Source organism: Bombina bombina, chromosome 3 (genome assembly GCF_027579735.1).
Source record: "Bombina bombina isolate aBomBom1 chromosome 3, aBomBom1.pri, whole genome shotgun sequence".
NCBI classification, from domain to species: Eukaryota; Metazoa; Chordata; class Amphibia; order Anura; family Bombinatoridae; genus Bombina; species Bombina bombina.
This window is the reverse complement of record NC_069501.1, coordinates 1,215,870,525-1,215,891,477: the sequence shown is the minus strand read 5'-3', so window position 1 is coordinate 1,215,891,477 and position 20,953 is coordinate 1,215,870,525. Positions and strand designations below refer to the sequence as shown.

Sequence of the window (20,953 nt, the reverse complement as noted above, 5' to 3'; positions counted from 1 at the left end):
AGGCATTAATTCATATGTAGGATAGCCTTATATTTATCACAGCCATTAATAAGTATATATGACAGTATTTTACTTATTCCAGGCATTAATTAGTATGTAGGATAGCCTTATGCTTTTCCCAAGCATTAATACATATGTAAAATAGCCTTATGCTAATCCTAGGCATTAATTAGTATGTAGTATAGTTGTATGCTTATCCCAGACATTAATTAGTATGTAAGACTGCCATATGCTTATCCCAGGCATTAATTAGTATGCAGTTTAGCCTTATGCTTATCCCAGGCATTAATTCGTATGTAGGATAGCAGTGCTTATCCCAGGCATTAATTAGTATGTAGGATAGCCTTATACTTATCCCAGACATTAATTAGTATACATGATAGTCTTATACTTATTCCAGGCATTAATTCGTATGTAGTATAGCAGTGCATATCCCAGCCAATACTTAGTATGTAGGATAGCCTTATGCTTATCCCAGGCATTAATTTGCATGTAGGATAGCCTTATGCTTATCCCAGGCAATACTTAGTATGTAGGATAGCCTTATGCTTATCCCAGGCAATACTTAGTATGTAGGATAGCCTTATGCTTATCCCAGGTATTAATTAGTATGTAGGATAGCCTTATGCTTTTCCACAACATTAATATGTAAAATAGCCTTATGCTAATCCTAGGCATTAATTAGTATGTAGGATAGCCATATGGTTATCCCAGGCATTCATTTGTATGTAGGATTGCCTTATGCTTATCCCAGGCACTAATTAGTATGTAGGCTAGCCTTATACTTATCCCAGGCATTAATTAGTATATATGATAGTCTTATACGTATTCCAGGCATTAATTAGTATGTAGGATAGCCTTATGCTTATCCCAGGCATTAATTAGTATGTAGGATAGTCTTATGCTTATCCCAGGCATTAATTAGTTTTTAGGACAGCCTTATGCTTATCCCAGGCATTAATTAGTATGTAGGACAGACTTATGCGTATTCCAGGCATTAATTAGTATGTAGGATAACCTTATGCTTGTCTCAGACATTAATTAGTATGTATGATAGCATTATGCTTATCCCAGGCATTAATAAGTATATATGATAGTCTTATACTTATTCCAGGATAGCCTTATGCTTTTCCCAAACATTAATATGTAAAATAGCCAGTTGCTAATCCTAGGCATTAATTAGTATGTAGGATAGCCTTATGCTTATCCCAGGCATTAATTAGTATATAGGATAGCAGTATGCTTATCCCAGGCATTAATTAGTATGTAGGATAGCCTTATGCTTATCCCAGGCATTAATTAGTATATAGGATAGCAGTATGCTTATCCCAGGCATTAATTAGTATGTAGGATAGCCTTTTGCTTGTCTCAGGCATTAATTAGTATGTAGGATAGCTGTATGCTTATCCCAGACATTAATTAGTATGAAGGACAGACGTATGATTAGCCCAGGCATTAATTAGTAGGTAGGATAGCCTTATGATTAGCCCAGGCATTAATTAATTAGTATGAAGGATAGCCTTATGATTAGCCCAGGCATTAATCAGCAGGTAGGATAGCCTTATGATTAGCCCAGGCATCAATTAGTAGGTAAAGATAGCATTATGCTTATCCTATGCATTAATTAGTATGCAGGATAGCCTAATGCTTATCCCAAGCATTAATTAGTATGTATGATAGCCTTATGCTTATCCCAGACATTAATTAGTATGTAGGATAGCCTTATGCTTATCCCAGGCATTAATTTGTTTTTAGGATAGCCTTATGCTTATCCCATGCATTAATTAGTATGTAAAATAGCAGTATGCTTATCCCAGGCATTAATTAGTATGTAGGATAGCATTATGCTTATCCCAGGCATTAATTAGTATGTAGGATAGCAGTATGCTTATCCCAGGCATTAATTAGTATGTAGGATAGCATTATGCTTATCCCAGGCATTAATTAGTATGTAGGATAGCAGTATGCTTATCCCAGGCATCAATTAGTATGTAGGATAGCCTTATGCATATCCCAGGCAATACTTAGTATGTAGGATAGTCTTATGCTTATCCCAGGCATTAATTAGTATATATGATAGTCTTATGCTTATCCCAGGCATCAATTAGTATGTAGGATAGCCTTATGCATATCCCAGGCAATACTTAGTATGTAGGATAGCAGTATGCTTATCCCAGGCATTAATTAGTATGTAGGATAGCCTTATGCTTATCCCAGGCATTAATTAGTTTTTAGCACAGCCTTATGCTTATTCCAGGCATTAATAAGTATGTAGGATAGCCTTATGCTTCTCTCAGGCATTAATCAGTATGTAGGATAGCCGTATGCTTATCCCAGACATTAATTAGTATGTAGGACAGACGTATGTTTAGCCCAGGCATTAATTAGTAGGTAGGATAGCCTTATGATTAGCCCAGGCATTAATTAGTATGAAGGATAGCCTTATGATTAGCCCAGGCATTAATCAGTATGTAGGATAGCCTTATGATTAGCCCAGGCATCAATTAGAAGGTAAAGATAGCCTTATGCTTATCCTAGACATTAATTAGTATGCAGGATAGCCTTATGCTTATCCCAGGCATTAATTAGTATGTATGATAGCCTTATGCTTATCCCAGGCATTAATTAGTACATAGGATAGCCTTATGCTTATCCCAGGCATTAGTTTTTAGGACAGCCTTATGCTTATCCCATGCATCAATTAGTATGTAAGATAGCCGTATGATTATCCCATGCATTAATTAGTATGTAGGATAGTCTTATGCTTATCCCAGGCATTAATTAGTATATATGATAGTCTTATACTTATTCCAGGCATTAATTAGTATGTAGAATAGCCTTATGCTTTTCCCAAACATTAATATGTAAAAAAAAACCTTATGCTAATCCTAGGCATTAATTCATATGTAGGATAGCCTTATACTTATCCCAGGCATTAGTTAGTATATATGATAGTCTTATACTCATTCCAGGCATTAATTAGTATATAGGATAGCCTTATGCTTATCCCAGGCATTAATTAGTATGAAGGATAGCCTTATGCTTATCCCAAACATTAATATGTAAAAAAACCTTATGCTAATCCTAGGCACTAATTAGTATGTATGATTGCCTTATACTTATCCCAGGCATTAGTTAGTATATATGATAGTCTTATACTCATTCCAGGCATTAATTAGTATGTAGGATAGCCTTATGCTTATCCCAGGCATTAATTAGTATATAGGATAGCTTTATGCTTATCCCAGGCATTAATTCGTTTTTATTACAGCCTTATGCTTATCCCATGCATTATTAGTATGTAGGACAGACTTATGCTTATTCCAGACATTAATTAGTATGTAGGATAGCCTTATGCTTGTCTCAGGCATTAATTAGTATGTATGATAGCCTTATGTTTATCCCAGGCATTAATTAGTATGTAGGACAGACGTATGATTAGCCAAGGCATTAATTAGTAGGTAGGATAGCATCATGATTAGCCCAGGCATTAATTAATTAGTATGAAGGATAGCCTTATCATTAGCCCAGGCATTAATCAGTAGGTAGGATAGCCTTATGATTAGCCCAGGCATAAATTATCAGGTAAAGATAGCCTTATGCTTATCCTAGGCATTAATTAGTATGCAGGATAGCCTTATGCTTATCCCAGGCATTAATTAGTATGTATGATAGCCTTATGCTTATCCCACACATTTATTAGTATGTAGGATAGCCTTAAGCTTATCCCAGGCATTAATTCGTTTTTTAGGATAGCCTTATGCTTATCCCATGCATCAATTAGTATGTAAGATAGCCGTATGCTTATCCCATGCATTAATTAGTATGTAGGATAGCATTATGCTTATCCCAGGCATTAATTAGTATGTAGGATAGCAGTATGCTTATCCCAGGCATTAATTAGTATGTAGGATAGCCTTATGCATATCCCAGGCAATACTTAGTATGTAGGATAGCCGTATGCTTATCCCAGACATTAATTAGTATATATGATAGTCTTATACTTATTCCAGACATTAATTAGTATGTAGGATAGCCTTATGCTTTTCCCAAACTTTAATATGTAAAATAGCCATTTGCTAATCCTAGGCATTAATTAGTATGTAGGATAGTCTTATGCTTATCCCAGGCATTAATTAGTATATAGGATAGCAGTATGCATATCCCAGGCATTAATTAGTATGTAGGATAGCCTTATGCTTATCCCAGGCATTAATTAGTTTTTAGCACAGCCTTATGCTTATTCCAGGCATTAATAAGTATGAAGGATAGCCTTATGCTCCTCTCAGGCATTAATCAGTATGTAGGATAGCCGTATGCTTATCCCAGACATTAATTAGTATGTAGGACAGACGTATGATTAGCCCAGGCATTAATTAGTGGGTAGGATAGCCTTATGATTAGCCCAGGCATTAATTAGTATGAAGGATAGCCTTATGATTAGCCCAGGCATTAATCAGTATGTAGGATAGCCTTATGATTAGCCCAGGCATCAATTAGAAGGTAAAGATAGCCTTATGCTTATCCTAGACATTAATTAGTATGCAGGATAGCCTTATGCTTATCCCAGGCATTAATTAGTATGTATGATAGCCTTATGCTTATCCCAGGCATTAATTAGTACATAGGATAGCCTTATGCTTATCCCAGGCATTAGTTTTTAGGACAGCCTTATGCTTATCCCATGCATCAATTAGTATGTAAGATAGCCGTATGATTATCCCATGCATTAATTAGTATGTAGGATAGCATTATGCTTATCCGAGGCATTAATTAGTATGTAGGATAGCCGTATGCTTATCCCAGGCATTAATTAGTATATATGATAGTCTTATACTTATTCCAGGCATTAATTAGTATGTAGGATAGCCTTATGCTTTTCCCAAACGTTAATATGTAAAATAGCCAATTGCTAATCCTAGGCATTAATTAGTATGTAGGATAGCCTTATGCTTATCCCAGGCATTAATTAGTATATAGGATAGCAGTATGCTTATCCCAGGCATTAATTAGTATGTAGGATAGCCTTATGCTTATCCCAGGCATTAATTAGTTTTTAGCAAAGCCTTATGCTTATTCCAGGCATTAATAAGTATGTAGGATAGCCTTATGCTTCTCTCAGGCATTAATCAGTATGTAGGATAGCCGTATGCTTATCCCAGACATTAATTAGTATGTAGGACAGACGTATGATTAGCCCAGGCATTAATTAGTATGAAGGATAGCCTTATGATTAGCCCAGGCATTAATCAGTATGTAGGATAGCCTTATGATTAGCCCAGGCATCAATTAGAAGGTAAAGATAGCCTTATGCTTATCCTAGACATTAATTAGTATGCAGGATAGCCTTATGCTTATCCCAGGCATTAATTAGTACATAGGATAGCCTTATGCTTATCCCAGACATTAATTAGTATGTAGGATAGCCTTATGATTATCCCAGGCATTAGTTTTTAGGACAGCCTTATGCTTATCCCAGACATTAGACTGTAGGATAGCTTTATGCTTATCCTAGGCATTAATTCGTTTGGAGAATAGCCTTATGGTTATCAGAGGCATTAATTAGTGCATAGAATAGTGTTATGCTTTTTACGGGTGGGCATTTGGATCCTTTGTTCGGATCTGAATGCAGTAGAATGCCCATGCATTAATTAGTATGCAGAATAGTCTTATGATTAGCCCAGGCATCAATTAGTATGCAGGATAGTCTTATGATTAGCCCAGGCATTAATTAGTATGCAGGATAGTCTTATGATTAGCCCAGGCATTAATTAGTAGATAGGATAGCCTTATGATTAGCCCAGGCATTAATTAGTATGCAGGATAGTCGTATGCTTATCCCAGGCATTAATTAGTATGTATGATAGCCTTATGATTAGCCCAGGCATTAATTAGTATGCAGGATAGTCTTATGCTTATCCCAGTCATTAATTAGTATGCAGGATAGTCTTATGCTTATCCCAGGCATTAATTAGTATGTAGGATAGTCTTATGCTTATCACAGGTATTAATTAGTATGCAGGATAGTCTTATGCTTATCCCAGGCATTAATTAGTATGCAGGATAGTTGTATGCTTATCCCAGGCATTAATTAGTATGCAGAATAGCCTTATGCTTATCCCAGACATTAGTGTGTAGGATAGCCTTATGCTGATCCCAGGCATTAATTAGTTTTTAGGATAGCCTTATGCTTATCCCAGGCATTAATTAGTATGTAGAATAGCCCTATGCTTATCTCAGGCATTAATTAGTATGTAGGACAGACTTATGCTTATTCCAAGCATTAATTAGTATGTAGGATAGCCTTATGATTATCCCAGACATTAATTAGTATGTATGAAAGCCTTATGCTTATCCCAGGCATTAATTAGTACATAGGATAGCCTTATGCTTATCCCAGACATTAATTAGTATGTAGGATAGCCTTATGCTTATCCCAGGCATTAGTTTTTAGGACAGCCTTATGCTTATCCCAGACATTAGACTGTAGGATAGCCTTATGGTTATCAGAGGCATTAATTAGTGCATAGAATAGTGTTATGCTTTTACGGGTGGGCATTTGGATCCTTTGTTCGGGTCTGAATGCAGTAGAAGGCCCATGCATTAATTAGTATGCAGGATAGTCTTATGATTAGCCCAGGCATTAATTAGTATGCAGGATAGTCTTATGCTTATCCCAGGCATAATTAGTATGTAGGATATTCTTATGCTTATCACAGGTATTAATTAGTATGCAGGATAGTCGTATGCTTATCCCAGGCATTAATTAGTATGCAAGATAGTCTTATGCTTATCCCAGGCATTAATTAGTATGCAAGATAGTCTTATGGTTATCCCAGGCATTAATTAGTATGCAAAATAGTCTTATGCTTATCCCAGGCATTAATTAGTATGCAGGATAGTCTTATGCTTATCCCAGGCTTTAATTAGTATGTAGGATAGCCTTATGATTAGCCCAGGCATTAATTAGTATACAGGATAGCCTTATGCCAGACATTCTTGAAGTGACTCACAGTATTTGTCTTTGCCACATACAATGGAAATTATATTCCACAAATCAGCCACCCTTTCTGTTACGAAGTGCTTCGGCAAATTACTCCTGAACCTACTACCCTTCAGCTAGAGATCATGACCTCTTGTTCTAGTGTTGCTCTTTTTGAGCAAAATAATTACAGCCTCAAACTCCATAATATACTTAAAGGGACAGTACACTGTAAAATTGTTTTTCCATAAATGTATTTTAAATAACTTGTTATACCAACTGCAGAGTATAAAATATTTGAGAAATTGCATTTTCGGGTATATTTGTGTATCTGAAGTAGCTGGTTTTGTGCTTTGAAACCACAGCCTATTACAATGGGTTGAGCTTCAGGTAATATCAGATCTCATTATGTTATCACTTTTATGTACACAGACTTGCTTCCTTATCTTATATTTGTCTGGAACACCAAAGCTCAATACACAGAGAGAACAATGGAAAATTATCATTTTATTACTTAACTATCATGCCCCCCACTGAGGGTGTAATCTCTTCTGCTGGCTGTGTTTACTTAGGCTTGTCAATAGCGTATACGCCAGTATCAAAACTTTCAGTATAGGTTGGGAAACCACAAGCTAAATCAGCTATTTCAAATGCTGAAATATGAGTAAAGGAGCTACTTGCAACCAATTTAATACACTCTAGCAGGTAAAAAGGATCATTGGGAATAATTTAAAGGGGAGAAAGTTTTTGGGTGAACTGTCCCTTTAAAGTAAATGTAAAGTTTAATAAAGCTTCTTTTTTTAAATACTTACCTTTGCTTTATGGAAAGCAGACCGGCAATTCTCCGCCTTCAGCTCCTGCTGTATTGAGCAGATCGATGATGAATCTGGCTTCCTCCAATCTTTGTGTACCTCACGAGCTGGACACCAAAGGTGACACGCAATGATTGGAGGAAGTTGGATTAGTCATCGATATGCCAAGTACAGCAGGAGCTGCAGGCGGAGGATCGCCGGTCTGCTTTCCATAAAGCAAAGGTGAGTATTTTAAAAACGAAGCTTCATGGTAAAGTTTAATGAATGAAAGTGCCCCTATTTTTAAGAGTATTTTTAGATACCAGACACTTATTCATTTAACTTTATATTCACTTTAAAGTGAATGTAAAGTTTGATGATAAAGTGCCCGGTTTTTTAAAAATTTGATTAAAAACAGGGGCACTTTAATTCATCAAAATTTACATTTCACTCGTGTTGTGAAAAAATACTTACCTTTTAAACTTGACAGCCACTCCAGCTTCCCCCAGTCATCGCAAAGCCTCTTCCGATGTCAGAAATTATGGATCTGTCATCCTCCAATCACGGCTTCCCCCCGGGGGAATCATTGTCTGATTCAACGTCGTGACTGGAGGAAGCCAGATTCCTCATTTTAGACCCAGGAAGAGGCTTTGCGACAGGCGGAGGAAGCTGGAGCGGCTGTCAAGTTTAAAAGGTAAGTTTTTTTTTCACAATAGGAGTGAAATGTCAATTTTTATGAATTAAAGTACCCCTGTTTTTAATCGAATTTTTAAAAACCGGGCACTTTATCATCAAATTTTACATTCACTTTATGTTCCTATCATATAACCTCCCTCCCTTTTCTCCTTTATGCTATAGACATTTATGTCATCAAGTCATTCAACTTTTATTTTTTGGCCATATACCATTTTAGTAGCCCTCCTATAATTAGAATGACCTTTCCTTTGTACAGAAGTCCTTTAGAGACATTTGTGTAACAAGGTTAGGCTTGTGAAGTCATGTGCACTTCCAGTTCTCAGAAAATTCTTAATTTGCAGTTTTTTTTAGTACATATAACTAAACATCTTACATTGCAATCTCAACATGTTTAATGTCCCTGTACAACGTTTTAGTTTCATTTTAGTAATCAACACTTATTTATCATTGGTTAAAAAAAGGTTCTTCTTTAAATGATCAGAAATGTAACAATCTCAGAGGGTTTAATATCCCTTTAAGGGTATTAAGTTTGTGCATTGCCTGTTACTGCAGAGTTATGATCACACTGTTGTCAAAGAAAAAAATATACAGTGTGACAGTTATTTGTGCTTATAAAAGTACTGATAACGGTATAAACACAGGTGGTGCTACACTGTATAATTATTCATATGCTCACTATAAACTTCAATAGACTATTTATTTGTGAGCAAATTACTTGGAGTTAAAGGAAGATTATACAGTATTTTTGTTCCTAATGATTCATTTTATCTGCTGGAGTGTTAACAAATAGCTCCTTTATTTTTTATGTGAAGTAGCTGATTTTATCTGATAAAGTTAATACCTACAAAAAAAAAAAAGAAATACTTTAGTATTCTCTAAAGAAAAGCTATGTAAACAAAATTCGGCACAATGGGAAATCCTAAAAGGAAAAGTCCTAAAAGGAAAAAACACTATAGCGCTGTACAAGAAAGCATAATTAGCAATGCATGACAAAAAATAGCGTATAATAAAAAACAAAACTAAAAAATCTCCTGGGAGGAGACCATAAATAAAACAAATGATAATGTAATATCAAAAAAAGAGATAAAATGTATGCAATAAAAGATATACATGCAATAAAAAACAATCACATACAATACAGCGTACACAGTGGGTTAAAATAACATAATCAAATGAATAAAAGGAGGATTGAGTGCGGTGACCGGACTCCAAATGTAAGGAAACCGCTGAAATTGGAAAGAAGATCCCAATCAAAATTGGAAGAAAAACCAAATCTAAGGTGCTTTTAAGTACTTACACCGGGAGGATTTGGCTTCGGTTCACAACAGGTAGTCCTTTAAATAAACTGGCAAGGATCCTAACACATACAGTATCTCACAAAAGTGAGTACACCCCTCACATTTTTGTAAATATTGTATTATATCTTTTCATGTGACAACACTGAAGAAATGACACTTTGCTACAATGAAAGTAGTGAGTGTACAGCCTGTATAACAGTGTAAATTCGCTGTCCCCTCAAAATAACTCAACACACAGCCATTAATGTCTAAATAGTTGACAACAAAAGTGAGTACACACCTAAGTGGAAATATCCAAATTGGGCTCAAAGTGTCAATATTTTGTGTGGCCACTATTATTTTCCAGCACTGCCTTATCCCTCTTGGGCATGGAGTTCACCAGAGCTTCACAGGTTGCCACTGGAGTCCTCTTCCACTCCTCCATGACGACATCACAGAGCTGGTGGAAGTTAGAGACCTTGCACTCCACCACCTTCCATTTGAGGATGCCCCACCGATGCTCAATAGGGATTAGGTCTGGAGACATGCTTGGCCAGTCCATCACCTTTACACTTAGCAAGGCAGTGGTCGTCTTTGAGGTGTGTTTGGGGTCGTTAACATGTTGGAATACTGCCCTGCGGCCCAGTCTCCAAAGGGAGGGGGATCAGGCTCTGCTTCAGTATGTCACAGTACATGTTGGCATTCATGGTTCCCTCAATGAACTGTAGCACTCCAATGCCAGCAGCACTCATGCAGGCCTAGTCAATGACACTCCCACCACCATGCTTGACTGTAGACAAGACACACTTGTCTTTGTACTCCTCACCTGGTTGACGCCACACACGCTTGACACCATCTGAACCAAATAAGTTTATCTTGATCTCATCGGACCACAGGACATTGTTCCAGTAATCCATGTCTTTAGTCTGCTTGTCTTCAAGAAACTGTTTGCTGGTTTTTGTGTGCATCATCTTTAGAAGAGGCTTTCTGGGATGACAGCCATGCAGACCAATTTGATGCAGTGTGCAGCATATGTTCTGAGCACTGACAGGCTGACCCTCCACACCTTCAAACTCTGCACTCATACGTCTATTTCCCAAAGACAACCTCTGGATATGACACTGAGCATGTGCACTCAACTTCTTTGGTCGATCATGGCGAGGCCTGTTCTGAGTGGAACTTGTCCTGTGAAACCGCTGTATGGTCTTGCCCACTGTTCTGCAGCTCAGTTTCAGGTTCTTGGCAATCTTCTTATAGCCTAGGCCATCTTTATGTAGAGCAACAATTAATTGTTTCAGATCCCCAGAGAGTTCTTTGGCATGAGGTGCCATGATGAACTTCCAGTTACCAGTATGAGAGTGTGAGAGAGATAGCACCAAATTTAACACACCCACTCCCCAATCACACCTGAGACCTTGTAACACTAACGAGTCACATGCCACCAGGGAGGGAAAATGGCTAATTGGGCCCAATTTGGACATTTCCACTTAGGGATGTACTCATTTTAGTTGCCAACGGTTTAGACATTAATGTCTGTGTGTTGAGTTATTTTGAGGGACAGCACATTTACACTGTTATATAGGCTGTGCACTCACTACTTTAGATTGTAGCAAAGTGTCATTTATTCAGTGTTGTCACATGAAAAGATATAATAAAATATTTACAAAAATGTGAGGGGAGTACTCACTTTTGTGAGATACTGTATGAGTTTATGCTGATAACAGGCTCCAATGTCTGTGCTCAGGAAGAAGATTCCCTTATTCACTCCAGTTACATAAATACCTGATATCTCTCAGTGCTGTGGCCATGTCTACCAACAGCTGCACAGGAAGTAAATGGTTGGAATCTTCTTCCTGAGCACAGACATTGGAGCCTGTTATCAGCATAAACTCATACGTGTTAGGATCCTTGCCAGTTGATTTAAAGGACTACTTGTTGTGAACCGAAGCCAAATCCTCCCGGTGTAAGTACTTTAAAGCACCATAGATTTAGTTTTTCTTCCAATTTTGATTGGGATCTTCTTTCCAATTTCAGCGTTTTCCTTTCATTTGGAGTCCGCTCACCGCACTCAATCCTCCTTTTGTGGGATTTGTCCCTCTCGTGGATATGAACTTTATTTGTTTGATTATGTTATTTTAACCCTCTGTGTACCGTAGATTGTATGTGATTGTTTTTTATTGCATATATATCTTTTATTGCATACATGTTGTCTCTTTTTTTGATACTACATTATCATTTGTTTTATTTATGGTCTCCTTCTTCCAGAAGATTTTTCTAGTTCTGTTTTTTATTATCTCTCTGATTAAATGCAATTTTATTATACGCTAATTTCTGTCGTGCATTGCTAATTAAGTTGTCTTGTACAGCGCTACAGTGTTTTTTCCTTTTAGGATTTCCCATTTTGCAACATTGTTTTATGAGGGTGAGGGATCCTATGTTTACACTGTTTTGCTTTTAGCATTTATTTCTGCACAGTTTTCAAATACTTTGTTTCTCTCTGAAACAAAATTCGCCAGCAGCACAGTGGGAGTGACAGATACTAAAATATTCAATTTCAATTGCTCTTCGAATCATTGTTTGTGTATAAACAAACAGAAATGATAAAGAGGCAAGTGTACTGAGAAAAATATAACATAAGGCTGTCTGCTCTTTCTGAAAGCTCAGCCATTTAAAATTAGGTGTTTTTTTTTTTAAATAAACAAAAACGGCTATTTCATAAATAAAAATAAACCTACAAGAGCAACTTCCAATATATTTTATACTCTGCAGCTGGTAACAAATCATTAGAAACACATTGAGAAGAAATCAATTTGACACCCAGTTAGTATATTATTGGCATAGCTGTTTTTCTTAAGATTCTGGTCAATCAATGTAGACAATAAAAAATACAAAACATTCCATTATGGACAAACTTCTAATTGTGTTGGAATCTAATTTGTAAACAAATGATCGTTTAAAGGGACTGCAAAGTCAAAAATAAACATTCCTGATTCAGGTAGAGAATGTAATTTTCCAATTTACTTCTTATATCAAATTTACTCTATTCTCTTGGTATTCTTTGTTGAAGAGGTTGCTCAGTAGCAGCAATGCACTCCGGGGAGCTAGCTTAACACTTCGTGATAAAATGATAAGAAGCACATATGAGCAGCAACCAGTCACCAGCTAGCTCCCAGTACTGAATTGCTACTCCTGAGCTTACCTAGGTCCTTCAACAAAGGATACCAAAGGTACAAAGCCAATTTGATAATAGTCAACTGAAAAGTTGTTTACAATTGTATTCTCTGTCTGAATCATGAAAGTTTAGTTTTGACTTTTACAGTATATCAATGCAACTGACCCTCTGAATTAATCTATATTCCTATAAATAACTTGATACAAGTGCAAAAATCTACTACATTTAAACGAATCTGCAATAATTTACAATAAAGAGCATGTGACTATTTATGTGATATCATTTCTGAGCCTCCTGTTTGGATAATTGATAAATCCATATTAGAAAAAAAAAGAAAGCAAAAACCATCTTCGATAATACAATAATTTACCTTCATCAATGCTACGTCTTCAGCAAGCAATTCAGCTTTCCTCAAGGTACAAAAGGGATTTATTGCAAGAAAATGTTAGCAAAATTTTTTTTTTGTATAATCAGGAAAGAAAACGTTTCAACTTTATACATTTTTATTTATTTTTATTATCATTTTTTGGCATTTTTCGTACAAAATTACATCTCTAGATTCCCCCACGTAAATGGGAGAGACTGAATGATTTTTGGACCATCCCTATATCTACATAAGATTTTTCTCTGTGAAGCAGTGCTTTGCATACAGGATGTCAGAGACTCGTTTGTAACTGAATACAGATTTCTGCGGGCTCAGCAAATGGACCGTATCTGTAATCAACCTTTCGGGAACAAAACGTAAGCAGATGTCTCAGTTTAGTAATTTTATCACCAAACTGAGTTGTGGAAAATAAATTAAGTCACATTTGGAAATTTGCGCTTGAGCCCCCCCATCTTATTAACCAGTGTGAAAGAAAATATTTTGTATATGTAGGTTTTTACCATCTCTGTTTAGTGATACAATTAGTAATCTGAGACGTTGGTGTATAAGATTGTTCTCTTTTAACTATAAATGAGCCTGTGAGACGTATGCAGCATACTGAGTGACTAACACAGTGACTTCCAATCCAAAATGAGGAGAGGTGACCCCTTTAAAAAAAAAGGACAGAGAATGTATTCAGATCAGAACATCAGACATTAACAACAAATAAGAAACTGTACAACAAACAGCAAAATGCTTCAGTTTAAAATTAAACAGGTGGGCCTTACCTAATGGAAACCAATTTAATTGGTCAATTGAACATATAGGTCCCATTTGCTACTGAATTTCTGTGCACTAGTAGCCCCAAAACACTTAATATCCCAAGTGAAAATGGAAAAGGTACTGTTGTTATCTAGAGGCACACAATTCAATTAGTAACTTTTACAAGGTGGGTTGCATTTGCCCATTTGAGTGTGTCCATAAACGCACATAAAAAGCTTAGCCAGTCCTTACTTATCCAAACCTGTTGGAAAATACTATAATTTGCAATTGAAATGCAACACAAGCAATACGTTGGGACAGAGGTTTGTCCCGCCACATACTGTATTGTGAAAGACAAAGTAAATGATATGATTGATTTTGGTTAAATCAAGGCAAATTCAGTTCTTAAGGTAGAGCTGAAGAGATTTCTTTTTTTCTGCAAGGCGAGCTGTCCCCTGCATCCACTGATAAAGGGTTAAGATGATTATCACGGACATCCCTTTTGCAATTCACACAGAGTACCTGCTAACGCACGTTGACATTCCTCACTTAATTCCCGAACAAGGGGAAAAAACAAAACAAACAAAAAAAAAAAACAGTCAATCTCAATGAAATCACACTACAGCAAAACACCTTCTGTTCATTGCAAAATGTGTGAATGCCAAATTTATTAAAAAAAAAAAAAAAGGAGAGTGATGGAAACGTTGCATGAGTTGGAATGCAACAACGCAACAACATATCATTTCTTCTTTCGTATCCATTAAAAAAATGGTTGATTACAACACAGTTCAGGTATGTGGCCACAACAGTAGCTGTCTTTGGCAAGAAGTCAACAGATCTACCCTTTATGTCACCTTCTGCCCATTTCACTCTGTCTCATAAAATGGATGTTATTAGCACTGTCTGAGAGTTCTGGGTACTGCTCCACTGAAATCACAAAGTAGCCATCATAGCCTTGAACCCGCCCTGTGTTGAGAATCTGTTGCCTTTCTCCTTCTGTCCATAAGCGGAGACCCTCCTCCCCATCTTGCAGTCTTTGCTGCTCTTTAAGCCATGCCTGAGAAACTGCCCTCTGCCTGGCAAGTTCCAAAACACGGACTTTCTCCTCATCCAATGTGGTCCCGTAGCGTGTATTCAAGCTCAGGGTGCCATATTGTAGCTGAATGTCTGTGAAACGTCTAGTCCTTGTACCAAGAACTGTATTAATTTGGGATACTGTGACGTTGACTCCATTCTCTAAGGTTCTTTTTCCACCACTGAGACCAAGTATGGAGAGGTCATTCTCAGACTGACCCTGCTTAATAAAATAATGAGTATCAACTCCATCAATTGTGAAATGCAGGTTCTCCAAATACTGGGCATTGTTTAAAATTGCAGCAATTCTTCTGCCATCCTCATTAGCTACACTAATGATATCTGTGCTGACTCTGCCATCTTTCATTGCAAACTTCACGCCTTTCCCAAAGATGGAACCCATGGATGCAAATTTTGTATTCTCCTTCTCCAGCCGACAACCTGCGATGGTGGAACTATAGACCTGACTAAAACGTTCCAGGGTAACAAATGATTTCAGCTGCTTCTGCACCTCACACTGCACTCCCAGGATAGACTGAATTGAAAAAAAGAAAAAAAAAAAAGAATTGTTAGCATTTTACTTCACTTATCAAACAGTTTTACAGCAAATTACTTGTGATCAAATTATGCTATATGGTTGTTTTAGGTGTCCTACTTTAGCCTATATCTTTCAATAAAGTGATTTCAATTTCCTATAATGACAGCGCATGCTGTCAGCATTTATCGATGTGCAGCGGACATGATCCGCTATATCATTGATAAATATGCCCCATGGCATGGCTTGATTGTAAGCTCTTCAGTATAAATTTGCCTTGTTTAGTCTGCTGTATGTAACAGTATTTCTTTATTACTATGAGTTAGTACCATTGTACCAGCGCTATGGGATTTGACGAGAAATAAATAACATTATATATGTGTGTAGATATGATTGAAGTATACTCGCGTTTTTATGAGGCTTATGGGTCAAATCTGTAAGAAAAGACAATAAAATCATGAGAAAATACTGCAAAATAGGAAGGGGAGTCGGCCCAGGGCATTATATTTATTTAGGATAATCCCACCCCATATATCTGTAAATGTCACGCATGACTGATATTTTTATGAGCTATGGCAACGCATCAAGACTTTGATTTATGCGAGCATATGCTTAGAATTATGATCTGGAAAAAAAAATAACACTGATCAAAAGCAAATTGCAAAAATCGACATGTTTTGTAGAAAGACAACTTCCAGCGCACTTCAGAAGTGGATATTCTACGGTGCAGCTGAGAAGACGAACATCTGTGATCACCTTGCTCAGTCTAGACTGGCCATAAATTTTTACTGACAGCTCTCAATGAATTCCCTGAACAAATGCAATTCTAGATGAACAACAGGATTATTTATTGATACAGTTATTGTGAGAATTTCATTTTAAAACTACACAGGAGAACAACCGACTTATTTCTGAGCTCTCTTGTTGTCATTCTGTAGCTTAGAGATCTCTCTTGTACCCTATCACAGGGCATGTCACACTCCTACATCACAATAAAAGGGCAGATGTTTTCTTAAAGGGATATAAAACCCATTTTATCTTCTGATTCAGACAGAGCCTAAAGTGCTAAAAAAAAGTTTATTTCAAATTTGCTTTGATCCCATTGTATTCTTTTTTGAAGAGATACGTGCACACTCCTGAGCTAGAAAGCTGTTTATAATTATATGCTCTACCTGAATTATTAAATAAATATTTTGGGTTTCATGTATTGTAATGTGCAGTAACCATAAAAAGGTTTTTGTTTTCTTTTTAAAAAAAAAAAAAATCTCATTACATAGTGTGTATAAGAAGAAAATATTGATTATGGACAAGGAAGACAAAGAATGAAGCTGCCTATGCACTCTAGGACAGTGTTTCTTAACCATGGTCCTCAAGTAACCCCAACAGGCCAGGTTTTCATTATAGCTGAACCGGTGCACAGGTGAAGTAATCAGCTGATCAGTAACCATGGTTACTAACCTGCTCTCACCCATCAGCTGATTATTTTACCTGTGCACCGTTCAGCTATAATGAAAACTTGGCCTGTTGGGGGTACTTGAGGACTGTGGTTGAGAAAAAATGCTCTAGGACAGCAGTTTCAAGCACTTAAAAGAGACATTGCGCTTTAAAATTGTCTTCCTTTAATTGCTCTAAAAGATTCATTGTACCTGCTGGAGTGTATTAATTATTTACAGCTAGATCCTTTACCTTTAGTTCGTCATTTAAATAACTGATTTTGTTTGTTGAAACTGCCACCTATACTTATGTGTATATTTTTATGTTCATGTGTATAAAGTATGTGTGTAGTATGTGTGTATGCATACATGCGAGTGCTTATAAACATGTGTGTGTAGGGTATGTGTTTATGTGTATAAAGTATGTGTGTGTGAGTGTGTGTGTATGCATACATGTGAGTGCTTATATACGTGTGTGTGTGTGTAGGGTAGGTGTTTATGTGTATAAAGTATGTGTATATGCGTGTGTCTGTAGTATGTGTGTATGCATACATGTGAGTGCTTATATACGTGTGTGTAGGGTATGTGTTTATGTGTATAAAGTATGTGTGTGTAGTATGTGTGTATGCATACATGTGATTGCTTATATATGTGTGTGTGTAGGGTATGTGTTTATGTGTATAAAGTATGTGTGTGTAGTATGTGTGTATGCATACATGTGAGTGCTTATATACGTGTGTGTGTAGGGTATGTGTTTATGTGTATAAAGTATGTGTGTGTAGTATGTGTGTATGCATACATGTGATTGCTTATATATGTGTGTGTGTAGGGTATGTGTTTATGTGTATAAAGTATGTGTGTGTGAGTGTATATGCGTGTGTATGTAGTATGTGTGCATGCATACATGTGAGTGCTTATATACGTGTGTGTGTGTAGGGTATGTGTTTATGTGTATAAAGTATGTGTGTGTGTGTATATGCGTGTGTGTGTGTAGTATGTGTGTATGCATACATGTGAGTGCTTATATACGTGTGTGTGTAGGGTATGTGTTTATGTGTATAAAGTATGTGTGTGTGTGTGTATATGCGTGTGTGTGTAGTATGTGTGTATGCATACATGTGAGTGCTTATATACTGTACGTGTGTGTGTAGGGTATGTATTTATGTGTATAAAGTATGTGTGTGTGTAGTATGTGTGTATGCATGTGAGTGCTTGTATATGTGTGTGTAGGGTATGTGTTTATGTGTATAAAGTATGTGTGTGTGAGAGTGTAGTATATGTGTATGCATACATGTGAGTGCTTATATACGTGTGTGTAGGGTATGTGCTTATGTGTATAAAGTATGTGTGTGTGAGTGTGTAGTATGTGTGTATGCATACATGTGAGTGCTTATATACATCTGTGTGTAGGGTATGTGTTTATGTGTATAAAGTATGTGTGTGTGAGAGTGTAGTATGTGTGTATGCATACATGTGAGTGCTTATATACATCTGTGTGTAGGGTATGTGTTTATGTGTATAAAGTATGTGTGTGTGAGAGTGTAGTATGTGTGTATGCATACATGTGAGTGCTTATATACGTGTGTGTAGGGTATGTGCTTATGTGTATAAAGTATGTGTGTGTGAGAGTGTAGTATGTGTGTATGTGTGTATGCATACATGTGAGTGCTTATATACGTGTGTGTAGGGTATGTGCTTATGTGTATAAAGTATGTGTGTGTGAGTGTGTAGTGTGTGTGTATAGGTGTGTGTGAGTGTGTAGTATGTAGTATGTGTGTATGCATACATGTGAGTGCTTATATACGTGTGTGTAGGGTATGTATTTATGTGTATAAAGTATGTGTGTGTGAGAGTGTAGTGTGTGTGTATGCATACATGTGAGTGTTTATATACATGTGTGGGTAGGGTATGTGTTTATGTGTATAAAGTATGTGTGTGTGTGTGTATATATGCATACATGTGAGTGCTTATATATATGTGTGTGTAGGGTATGTGTTTATGTGTATAAAGTATGTGTGTGTGAGTGTGTAGTATGTGTGTATGCATACATGTGAGTGTTTATATACATGTGTGTGTAGGGTATGTGTTTATGTGTATAAAGTATGTGTGTGTGTGTGTGTGTGTGTGTGTAGTATGTGTGTATGCATACATGTGAGTGTTTATATACACGTGTGTGTGTAGGGTATGTGTTTATGTGTATAAAGTATGTGTGTGTGTGTGTGTGTGTGTGTGTGTAGTATGTGTGTATGCATACATGTGAGTGTTTATACACATGTTTGTGTAGGTTATGTGTTTATGTGTATAAAGTATGTGTGTGTGTGTGTGTGTGTGTAGTATGTGTGTATGCATACATGTGAGTGTATATACGTGTGTGTGTGTGTAGTATGTGTGTATGCATACATGTGAGTGTATATACGTGTGTGTAGTATGTGTGTATGCATACATGTGAGTGTATATACGTGTGTGTGTAGTATGTGTGTATGCATACATGTGAGTGTATATACGTGTGTGTGTGTGTAGTATGTGTGTATGCATACATGTGAGTGTATATACATGTGTGTGTGAGTCATTTTGCTATGTATATGTGTGCAAGAAACTTCCCATCCCAATACACATTAGTTATACTCATATGGCTACTTTCCCCAGTCTATTTGAATGTTTCCAGCTGTACAGACCACAGTTGGGTTTAATCCTGCAGCAAGCTGAGGCCCAGGCAGATAGATGCTATAGGTTACCTTGCTGTTGTCCCACTCCTGGGTCTTCATCTGAGTGTTGATAAGTTCGTACGACGGCTCCATAGCATCGATATCTGGCTTGGGGAAGCCGGGGATCACATTGTGCAGCTGAAATCCAAAAGTGAGCAGCCAGCTCGTCACATCTGGAGAGTGGATCAGATAAAGTCATAATGTAGTAACGTGTAGAGAACGACTCTTATGTTTATAGAAGATTGTATCCCCCAACACTCACATTATAGAATAACATACACCTGCAACTCAGACTAAAAATCTAAGGATCAGATGTTTTTGTATTCACTTGTTAAGATCTAATGTAGATAAATACATTTGGATATTGCTTTTTAACACCCTACAAGTGCTGCGCTTTACTTACTAATATTACTTTTATTGAGATCCAGCTGTGCCAGTAGGGAATATGCACAAAACAGTGATTTATCACAAACAGCAATAATTTACCCCTTGCTTGACAGAACATACATGGGCAATTTGGGATTGTAAGTGCTGCATTAAAGAGATAGTGTATTGCTAAACTGACTCCCCTTTATCATGTTCCCAATGATCCATTTACCTGCTGCAGTGTATTAAATTATTTACACACAGTTCCTTTACTTTTATTTCATCATTTGAAAAAAAAGCTGCTTTAAATGTGAAAACAACCACCTCTACTGAAAAAAATTAATACTTTTATAATATCTAAAGAAAAGCTTTGTAAACGAGAATATGCAGCAGCAGCCCGGGGGAGGGGGTGATGGATACTATATGTTAATTTTAAACTGCTCTCTCAAAGGGGGCGATTCTTAAAAATATGCAGGTCTAGATGTATTTTTCCACTCCAACAATCATAGGGGGTAGTCCTCATGGAATTCTATAAAAAAAAAAAAAGGTATCTCCCTGCGAGTGGTGAGATGTTTCCCATAATAACAAGAGCTCTCTGCTATGTAAAGTACACATGGAGAACCTGGAGTATGTTTAATATTATACATAATACAAATTAAATTACGCTGATTTCAGTGCATTGTTCCTTAAATTAGCTGTTATTTTCGTGTGCATAGGATTCCCATTCAGTAACTAGTATGTTAAAATTGAAGAAAATTTGATAATAGAAGTAAATTGGAAAGTTGTTAATAATTGT

At 36.7% G+C, this 20,953-nt stretch overlaps 1 protein-coding gene across 3 annotated transcripts in view; it reads right to left on the bottom strand.

The window, feature by feature from the left end:
• Positions 1-13,410: 13,410 nt before the first annotated feature.
• Positions 13,411-20,953, bottom strand: part of TENM4 (teneurin transmembrane protein 4) — a 953,133-nt gene continuing 945,590 nt past the window's right edge. For all 3 annotated transcript variants that reach the window (XM_053708674.1, XM_053708672.1, XM_053708673.1), the window contains 2 exons: positions 19,822-19,964; positions 13,411-15,653 (listed from right to left, as the gene is read on the bottom strand). In XM_053708674.1, the coding sequence (XP_053564649.1) occupies positions 14,895-15,653; positions 19,822-19,964 (902 nt within the window). In that variant the 3' untranslated portion in view covers positions 13,411-14,894. The remainder of the gene's footprint in view (positions 15,654-19,821; positions 19,965-20,953) is intronic.